This window comes from Ptychodera flava, chromosome 14 (genome assembly GCF_041260155.1).
Source record: "Ptychodera flava strain L36383 chromosome 14, AS_Pfla_20210202, whole genome shotgun sequence".
In the NCBI taxonomy this organism is placed as follows: Eukaryota; Metazoa; Hemichordata; class Enteropneusta; family Ptychoderidae; genus Ptychodera; species Ptychodera flava.
The window spans coordinates 31,299,241-31,310,746 of NC_091941.1; the positions used below are offsets into that span (position 1 = coordinate 31,299,241).

General features: G+C 36.3%; 1 protein-coding gene across 3 annotated transcripts in view; it reads right to left on the bottom strand.

Moving 5' to 3' along the window:
• LOC139150180 (BTB/POZ domain-containing protein 7-like) overlaps positions 1-11,506 on the bottom strand; it is a 46,764-nt gene that overhangs the window by 19,122 nt on the left and 16,136 nt on the right. For all 3 annotated transcript variants that reach the window (XM_070722391.1, XM_070722390.1, XM_070722389.1), the window contains exon 2: positions 3,113-4,625. In XM_070722391.1, coding sequence (XP_070578492.1) covers positions 3,113-4,307 — 1,195 coding nt within the window. In that variant the 5' untranslated portion in view covers positions 4,308-4,625. The remainder of the gene's footprint in view (positions 1-3,112; positions 4,626-11,506) is intronic.

Here is an 11,506-nt window from a genome sequence, read left to right on the forward strand (position 1 = left end):
CAAATTTTTGAGTGTTTCATGACATGAAAGGATATTATACATTATTTATTACAATAAATATTCTGTTTAAACTTGTAATGCTATCAGTTTTGCAAATACACTCTTGTATGTACAATATTAGGCCAATCTAACCATTACTGAAACCCCCTGAAGTAAAATACACTACGGTAAATGTTAGTAGAAAGATAAATTGTCATGTCTGTGGTTTGACGCAAATAAAATACAGGACACGTTTTCATTTCATACTTCCATGGCAACTATTATAATTTCAGAGAGGCCCAATCTATCATCAGAGTGGAGAGAAGACACTTCCATGGACTGTACGTTTGAATTTATTCCTTATGTCATGTTTTATTTAGCAGAAGTGACATTAACAAAAGACACAGAAGTGTGCGGTAGAATTTCAACACTGCAACAAGATAACATGACAGACACAAGAACTATGAACTAGGGGAGTGAAGGGTTCTGCCAATTTTAATGTCCATAATATCTTGATAATGTAGTACCGCGCACTGAGATAAAAGCTGATCTTTTGCAGAAGGGGACCCCAACAAACTGTATAAATCAAGTCTGTAAAAGTGTGTGACTGGAAACCCTTGATCCTCCGGTACATGATCAGCATGGAGGTTTACACAATCCAGTATTTTCTATATGCACCATGAAACCACCCATCACCAAGGCAACCAATGATGATAAGCCGGCTTAGTAAGTGCAAACAGGTGGGATGGCGTCTTTGAATTCTGATCACCTATTCATACTAATACAGTTTACAGAATATTATAAGAATCAACTGCAAATATCTGCTTGTCATAAATTTGGTAGAATCTTAAAATTTCTGCCATTTTTAAAAAGAAATCTTTGGCTTTCAAATGGGATACTTGTGCTCATACATGAGAAACTATCAATGAGGAAAAGTTAGGCTACCAATTTGGTGTGATGTTTCAAAAGACTGAAGGAGACACTGTGGCGGATGATTAAAATTATAGTGTTTTTACAATCTCCCACATGCCCTTCGGCCGGTAACTGAACTGACGCCATGCCTTAGTCTCTTGTGGATCTGTATGCCGGAATTAGGTCAAACACATGTATGCCTGAAGATATAGAAATAATAATTGCAATAAATCAAAGTATTTAAAGCTTTTCAAAAGCAGATGTATACACCTCTGAAACTCTGAAATTATTTTGATTCACACCATGCTCAATGAAGCAATTATGAAGTCAAACTTCTGTGGAGCTATCTAGTGAGGTATTACATCTTAATCTGACTTCACGTATCTCTTGCATTCAATTAATTCAGGCATTTCTGTAAAAACCTGATGAGCAGCTGCTTTGATGTATTTTTGAATGGTTTGGTTTCTTGTTCTATGTTCAAAATCAATGCAAAATACCGAGTATTCTAATAGTCAACCCAGTCTGTATTGATAGGCTGTCAAATATACCTGTTTATGAGTGAATGTTAGTCACTGACTAGAATTCATTGGTCAGCAACACAATGCATTGTGTTGGAACAGCAAATGATTACAACATACGTATAACACAGAGAAGAATAAGAGCACACACTTGTTTTATTGAACCAAAATTTAAATAAGAAACACTGTCAGAAGTTATAGCTATTGTGCCTTGAACTAAAGCATCTTTTATATGGCTCATAGATTTCAAGGCCTGCTGAATAAACAGACTCCATAGTGTTTGTTTTTTTCACTGTGACATGTAGGCAGGCCACTTACACGGCAATTACAGATGTTATATTTAGTTTACTCTGGGTCAAAGTTTCCTCACTGTGAAATGTTATTCTATAGTTTATGTTGGCATTTCAAAATCATATTATGTTCCCTGTCTCTCGGGAACTGACAGTGTCTTCTCATCTCACACTGTATCAATAAACTACCCAGACTGTGAATTGCAGTTTGCTGTCTGCCACTTTTTACTAAATAGTGAAGCATTTGTCTTTAAATCCTACTGAATTTTTCTCTCAGAATCATCCTCTTTCCTGGTGGTAAAGACACAATAGCCAGAAAGTTTGTTGGCATACTGTCCATGCAAGTTCTTCATAAGATTCATATTTAAGAAATGTCTGTTATTTCCTGTATGATAACTGATATCTTAACAAATTCATATCAGAACAGACTATAACTGAGGTTCCATTTTCAAAACCGTGATATCTACTCCTCGCCTTCAACACGGAAAATTTCCCCTCCACGATGACTGATAATGTATGATATGTATATCTTTGCCTTGTAACGCTACTCTTGGCCCTAAATCTCTGTAGCAGAATTTATTTCAGGCTGTTTTTTATCAGGTGTCACGAACAACCACACACCAAAACTACAGCATTTCAACCACGTCTGACAAATGACATGTGTTTGTGGTAAAACTGAACGACTGTCTAGAAACTTACGGCCTGGTAATTTTTTTTCTCATTTCAAATGCTTGTAATCTCATACACTTGCATTGCAATGTAGACCCTAATTGCAACTAGTAATAATGCAATACACAATATCTAAAAAATTTATAATGTGCCTCCACTCCTCCTCAAAATAAAAACACAAACATCTGAAAGGGCTTTACGGGCCAGAACATTACATATATATGTATGATTGGGTCACTTGTAGTGCTGCTTTTGTGATCCACTGATGAGGTTACACCTTTTTATGACCTGAAATAATTATTTGAAAATTTTTCCTGCGGGCAGTCATATATTACCCTGGAGAATGTTCTGTGGGAAACCATGAATAATTACTTGTTTTCATTTTACTTTTATTTGGTTGCAATAAAGTATATGAACATGCAAATTTACAGTGCATGATCACTTTTACATTCTCATAATCCTTGAAGACATGCAAGCTGTATAAAATATGCATGAAATTAATCTATGCATAGTAGTGTACATGTAGGTATAAACATGGTACAGTCAAAGAAACTATTCTAGCTGGCCTTTTGCATCTTCAATCTGTCGAGAAAATTACATGGTATTTAAACATACACAATTATTGTATATATGAACTGTAAATAACAGTTCTATTTCTGATATGTCTTTTATCACAAAGCACTGGTGTAACATTATAGCATAAACAGACAGAGAATAATTCCCCAGTCACATTTAACCACTCACCTTGAGCCATAATGGTGAGATCTAGGAATCTGGCTATTTGGTAAACTTCCATAGCCTCTTCAGTTCTTGTTAGCTGACCCCTTCCAGACACCATGGCCTGGACCTCACTCAGACTGCCCATACTTGGGCTGTCTTGGATGACATGGGACAAATCCACGGTGTCTAAGTAGATGGCTTGTAGCAGTACTCTGGCATAGCGTTTGGGTATGATGCTGTCATCCAGTACTATTCTGGTGGGCTGTTGCAAAGTCCTCTCTGTCAACTCTTCCCCAGACCTGTATCTCCTGTGAAGTAAATTTCGGAAGAATGGAGATCGGGCTGCCAATATGGCCTTGTGACAAAGCAGTTCCGCATAGATTCCCTCCCCACCGCAAGCTTCTGGAAGCCCTATCATATCCGATGATTCTGCCTCTGATGAGAAGACTAAGACTGCATCAGAATATTCCCCTGTCTCTAGCAAATGTCTGAAGTCCTGTTCCAGCAGATTTGGTGTACCAAATTCATCTCCCAATTTCACGAGAACGTCCAGGTTTTCTAACCTTGAGTCCTGTGTATTAAAATCACCTGTGTACAGGTACCGAAGCAGAGCTGAAAACATGGCAACGTCCATTCCTTTGGTTCGGATGTCGACATGTACCTCTGCACTGTAATGGGGATACCTGCGTAACAAGTCCCTAAAGAATGGACACCTTGCAGACAGTATGGCCCTGTGCACTGGAAAACAGGTATCTTGGAATATAAGGTCAATATCTGTACAGTATTTAAAATCATAAAGATCAGACAGGTCCTCCTTAAGGCAGCTGGCATGTGGCCTGGCAACGTTTGCTTGAATAGCCAACTCCTTCAGTGCATTTGTAGCTTCATATTCTTCAACAAGCATATTCAGATCTCTCATATTCCACCCAGAAACAAGCTCTCGCATGACCCTTGCATGATCATGAGATTTGCCAGATTTCCTACGACGTATAAGTTTCTTCCGTAGAGTGGCAAAGCCGGTACTCTTTTTCTTCTTCTCCTTACTTGACTGGGAAGCCATGTTCGAACTGTGACGAGGCTCTAAAAGATGTTCAGGAAAAGCCAACCCATCGGTGAAATGAGTCACCCCTGATGCAGATGTAGATGACTGCAACTGTCCTAGCTTCTCTTTCTCTTTCTCCTTCGCCTTCTCAAGGGAACTAGATGTATTCACTCCCATTATTCTGCTTATACTTCATTCATGTGGAGAGATGCCTAGGTCATGTGGCACCAGCATTAGCCAATCACAACGCCGTGGGAGTTACTGATATATGATTATTCCACTCACATGGGAGCTGCTTAACTCTCCTTCCCCTGCTCCAAAGAATGGAACCTTCCAGGGCGAAAGGAGTAGGCTAGCTGAGAATATTAAGAAGCAAAAGGTCAACTAGCTGATTTACAATTACAGAGTCAACTTTTCAATGATGGGTTGGTGGAGACACTGGCTGCTTTTCTGGACTTTGATCATTGTAACAGCAAAATTCCTACATCAAACTTCCTGTAATAGAATAAACAGAAAAGCTAATATGAAATACATGTACACTGTGGGAAAGAAATATGAGACATAAAAAATTATTTTCACAGAAAGATCATATTAATATACAGATTACATGTATCAGAAACCCATGAATTATGATTGTGATCTCTAAGGAAAAACATCAGTTGTGTTTGCTCTCACATCACTGTTCTTGCAGAGTCTCTGCCCTTCGAAAAACCCCTTGCCTCCTACTGCTTACACAAACTGTCAATTCTAATTAAAAGAACAACTTGATTCACGGTGTGTCATATACAACCAACTGAGCCAATATTCTCCTTCATAATGCAATATTTGCTCAGACAGGGCTATTATCAACAATGCATCACTAATGGAATGACTGAATGTAGGTTAGTAGAGACACTGCACAGGATAATGGGGATATTCAGCGGTCACACAATGAAATGACAAAAGATTTACTCATAATTACTCACTGAGTCAAACTTGGCATTCTGTCCATTCCTAAATGAACGTAAGTGTTTAAAATTGTAGCCACATTTCACTCACAGGTTTTGTGAGTCGTAAATTAAGATCATATCAATATATACACTATGGATAAATCTTCATAGACTAGACAGACATAGGCTTGGCTACTTCATATATGCAACCTTGACATCAATAAAATTTCGTGCAAATAAAAATGAAAAAGAAGCAAACATAAGCCAATTAAGGCTGCAAAATACATTTATATAGTTACTCAGGCACAATTGTTGGAAGAAGTAAGCCAATATTTTGTTATCTACCATATTGCCCACAGCAGTACTGTGTAAGTTTGCATAGAGTGAAAGTCATAATAGCGATGGGAATAGATTCACTAGATGTGATAAATATGATAGAAACTGTACCAACTAACCATCAGGCAAAAGGAAAGCAAATCTATCAAATTTACATAAGTGCACCACTGTTTCCATAAAAGAAGTGCCTATTCAAATAGCAACTATAAAATTTTATGGCATTTTCCTCATTTTGAGATTGCTCTATACATCATCTTGGAAAAACACAGAAAGGTCAACACTGTATGTTCATGGTGATGATCCCCTGTCTGCAATGGGTTTTATTCTGATTTTAAAACAATATGAATGAATGCATGTACATACATTACAGATATTACCGAGTACAAAATTTGCCTGACTCAAAGGGGACTGCAAAGAGACACAGAAAATATCCTCTGAATTACTTCGTGGTGTAACAACCAAAGTAGATGCAGTTTCAAATATTGTTAAGATTAATATACAGTTTTACTATTTCGACCAAGGAAAACTATGACTGCCAGTATTACCGTACAAATAATCATTACTTTTGGTTGAAACAACTATTAATGAGTTGTGAAAATGGCAAGCCATCCACATGTTTAGCTTTTTTGCTAGAAACACTGATTATAATCCAACAGCTGTGAATACATGTATCATGGGTAAAGCTACGACTGGAACACCATGTGAATCCAACACAATTGACGAAAACAAAAAATGTAGCCAAAGGTTAGAACAATTTACTGGTTGAGAAGATGAATAAATCTGGAGCAGTCATTGAAAGTGGTAACCTTCTGCTGTTGACACAATGGGGTTTTCTCAGAGAATCCTTTGCAATGTGGTGTTAAAACTAACAATCACAAGCACGCATGATTTGTAAATTCAAGCATTCTACATAACTCTCCAGGCCTTTTTTCTGTGACTAATCAGGTGAATTTAAAAGCCCCTCTGAATGGGTTTTCATGTCTCTTTACCTTTGCAACATTGCACTTCCAGCTGTGGGTGAAAAAATTAGGCTACATTGGTCCACTTATAAACTCATGATGCAATTATTGAGCGGTCATTACAAGAATATTGCCCTGGATTTGTTTTTATCACATCTGGTTTCTGCCACTGTTACCATAGGTGTTATTAGTAATTAATTCATTATCATACCATGATGATGAGTATGTACATTAGCAATGCTAATACCTGTATATGGGCATTTTGTATTCAAGGCAACCTGTCTCAATAGCATCTGGGTGGCATAGTCAATGATTGACATATGATGTGCATTTAAACTATATTTTGAGGAAAAGATACATCTAGAAGTGCCAGCTGTCTGAAAAGAGTGCATGTGATGACACACAAAAAATTTCGAAAATGTAAACAGCATTATAAAATAACAGGTGCATTTCACACAAACTAAGCAGATCAAAACCTTCAAATTAAAAATCATGATTATAACAGAGTTGAATTTTAATTCTTTGGATTACTGACATCTGCTTATTCAGTAAAATTTGCAAAATGCAAATTTAAATATTGCCCTAAAACTCTATAGTTTGAACAACCATCCACAGTAGTACTTGTCTATGGAACAACAGAACCCTAAAATTCAAAAGCATTTCCCCATGTGAGACAAAAACTGAGACATTTTCCCCGAACAATAAATACCCCCATGCTCTGACATGTTTTGTGGAATGGCAGTTCTACACAAACTGGCAAAAATTTCACCCACATAGCTGACAAACATGTCCACATTAAATGACAATGTAAATTTTTCTTGTTGGGAGCAAGCATGGTATGACACACTGGTAACCTTACCCCCACTACATTGAATGTCTTAGATATTTCACAGAGACCTTTCCTCCCTGACTGGCATGAATACTCTTTTAAACAGCAATTATGAAAACACACTGTTGTTCTGTCACAGAAGACTGATGGTTCTTTTATAGGTTAAACAAACCTTCTCTACTTTGACCCCTCTTGAAAAAAGCTACCATTTTGTTTCACTACCCACAGTAGTTAGAAAGCTTTATAGCTTCAACATTCACAGATATAAACTCATAATACAGCAAGTTAGGCATTGTCAAATATAAAAGATTACTATAGACAACTCGTTTTTAAATGGCATGGTTGTATAAGCTAACGGAACCATTGCAACACACAAATAACCTGCATATTGGCTATTTATGACTAAAATAAATTTATCAACATACCATAAAGAAGGTAACTGGATTGCCTGTGGCCTAATCAATGAAAGTAAGCCGGTTTCAGCCAAAACAAAGGGCAATGTTGAAACAACAGCATTCTTGTTTAATTGTACTGAATAAGGCCTGCTCATTAACAATTCAAACTGTTTCCCTGATTACTATTCAGAAGCAATAATGGGAATATGTCATTTACTATTATCTGCAAACATAGCCTGATTAATCAACATTGACCGTCACGGTAATCAAGGTATTTAAGATCTGCTGATGTCACAATTGTATGCATTCAACACTTACAGTCACACATACACTGATATTAACAGAATTCTGCCCGTTGAATGCTAAGGTTGCCTGTGTTCATTTCTAACTTGGTTCAAAGATTAGATTTCGCTACATTTTCTGCACATACACTGTTGTACAAGCAATGAGGAAAAAATTTAAAACCAAATCCTTGCAGGAAACAATGAATATGGTCTGTGGAACGAAGACGTTCATTTGACAGTTCCAGCTTAGTAATACCTCATATTTTATTTCCTGTAAAGCAGATGATAGCAAAGTCCTCTATACTGGGAGTTACGCAGATGATTTAATTTTCTGAATTTTTAATAATACAAACAAATATTTGGGATATATATTTTTACTGTCACTAGTGAGATCTGTAAATCACCACTTTTGAAGGTTAAGTGCACATGATCTCAATACCATTTTCACTTATTATTGAGGCTATTTTTTATATTTTAGATCATTGGTTCGTATTTATTTTGACAACATTTGTAAATTTCAACATTATTTTGCTCCAACCTTACTGTTGACAACAACATGCGATATTGTACCAAGCATGAAGTATCGGTAAAAAGGGTTAAAATTTAGCAAGTTCAATGGCAAAGGGCTAGACTTCAACATCACTGTCCACCCTTTCGGAAACAGCAGAAGACAGTACATACTATACATCTAAACAATTAAGTTAATGTTAGCATAGACCCTAAAAATTGGTCTGTGATGTCAAGGGTAAAAATACTACGATTTCAAAATTAATAACTGTGATGTTGTCTTCTGTGTCTGTCATCACAATGTGAAGAATTTGAAAACAATAATACTATTTCAAACTGTGACACCCACTAAGAGTAAGTGATGATTGAACAGGGATAGCAGATGTTATCATAACTTTTGCTGAGACTGACCCAAAAGAATGATTCAATCATCATAGGCAATACTTCATACCCTATTTTCTACTTGTTGGAATCTGATAGGAAATTAAAATTTTGTTCTATGTCTGCATTTATATAAGTTTTGTCACTTTTATTATTTTGCATACCTGACCTGATTCATTAAACGGCTAAATTACATGTATAATGAGCTTTTTCAAGATTTTTCTAAAGTAAATAAATTATATACAGGTTTCTAGTTTCCAGTTTCTTGATCAAACTGCTTTTGTAGAATTCAGAATATTGATTATTCAGTTGATCAACTGTCTTGGAGATGTATAGCCACCATTGCTGATGATATGACTCCCCTTTCCATAGATTATCAACTTTTAATAATAATTACAATATAATTACAATGACAAGCAGTTTTTCACAATCAAAAAATAACTTGTATCTTCGTTAATACATTAGTCTTTGGTCTCCAAAAGAGACTAGAGTTTATAACACATCTCTACAACTCAGTTGACATGGAGTCGAAGACTCACAATTTCACTCTTACTGGTACTTCATTTATTTCTTGATTTGACTCTTGTTGAACAATGCCTGTGTGGTTTTGGAAATATTATGAATTCACGGAAAAAAGAAACAAATCATGTCAAGTGGTTTAAATACCTCATATTTATATGACACTAAATGTTCAGATTGGCATTAATTGCATGGATGATCAGTAGATTTAAAAGACACTTTGGTTTGTAGTGTGAACTGCAATTTCTGCCATATTTGGCTTATGACAAGTTCAACAGAGTATCTGAACAATGACACCCCTCGGGAAACTAAGGCAATGACATTTATGAAATATCAAAAATTACCGATAATTCAATGGTTTAAACCTAATTTGTACCATGTTTGAACAGTGTGTCTTGTTCAGTAAGAAACTGAAGATGACTGGTTTAAGACAATACTACAGACATGCAAATGCTTCATATGAATTAAAGTGACACTGTGGTAGAAATTATAATACTTGGACAAGAACCAGCAGTTTATACAAAAGGCAGGAGACAGGACATCCTGTGTCTCAAACACTTATACTGACTGAACTGCTACAGTTAAATGATATGAGAAAACTTCAAAATGTGAATGTATTGTATACATGTGCAAATAAACTACGCCTCAAGTAATAACACGTTTGTATACAGAAGTCTAACAGATGCCCCTTGGTGTTGTTCTTGAAATCAATCAATTGAGGAATACTTGAAACCAAGCTATTCACTTAATTTTCCCAGCCAGTACCCTTTACAATAACATTGTATGGTAGTGAAAAGCTCTCCACTGACAGGTCTAGAATGGGTACAACTTGTATTTTGCATCATTTGAAAAAACGCAGATACATGAAACCACACTACATGTATAAACCTAGCCTCTATAAACCTGACTACATGTGCAGCAATATGTGAAAGAAACTTGATGTTTGGAGAAAATGTGAACAGTGAAATTTTATTCCTAGTGCCACACCTATGATGACAACAGCTCGTTGACAATGCTCATTCTGTAATAGGAACTCTGTATGGGCCACTGGAGGAAACCAATCATACTATGTGACATAAGGCATTACTTTCCCAAGATTATTCGCTTACAAATCATGCATGTCTATGTTTACCTCTTCATTTTTACTGTCTTCTGTTTGATTAATGGCAGCTCACTGCAGTAAATGGGCAAAGCATGACTACAACTTACTGAACAAACCGTCTTTGTATTAAGCTAGTTGTTTTGAACTGCTGCAAAGGGGGTAACAAAAATTACACTCTGTTACATCCTGACATGTTACAGTGACTTTAGGTCTGTGCACCAAAGGCTACTGCTTACATGAATAAACATGGTTTAAGAATATGGTGATAATGGCCACCAGAGCATAACGATGTTGTATTTTAACTAAAGACATCACAATGGATTGGACATTGCGTTATTGTAAGATAGTTTGGCATTTCCATTTTCAGTGCCTACCGCTCATCTACACAACTGCACTATACATGTAATACATGTACCAATGCAAAAACAGTCGTGAACCAGTGATGTAGGATTAGGCACATGAGGAGACATTTGTACAAATATACTAGATGGCAGTAACACAATATACACACAAAATATCTCTAATTTGCTGGCAGAATAGATGATTTGGATGGTGTCAGATAAATTCATGTCCTTGTAAAGTAATCTAATGTCATCCACAATAAAGAAGCAATCACATATGAGGAATTTTGTATGCCTGGCAAACTATTTTTGAGGATATGAACTACAGAAAATATTGATTGCAGTATCAATAGGAATTTATGATAGACTGTGCCATTGCATGGCTTTTTCCAGGTCTCTCTTCACTCTCTTACAGTACATCGTACACTTGCTTGCAAGGCAAATGTGTCTCATTTGAACATGATTACCTATAATTCCCTCCCATATATTGTGTGCAATTGTTGACAATAAAAATGCAATGCACCAAATTGAATACCCATTAGAACTGTAATTTTCACAGACCAGGAAAAGTTACAGGTCCATGATATACACCTTGACAAACACATACATTGTAATCCTAAAGCCTGTGTTCAATGCTTTCCCTACTAGGCTCATCATGATCATCCTGCTATAAAGACAGTAAAAAGCAGTGCTGGGCTAAAACATATTTTTATGACTTGTAATGTCTTAGGTACAAGAATGTAATCTATCAGTGCTAAGCTTGGCAGTTTGGGCTCCCTTAGAATCCACATAAA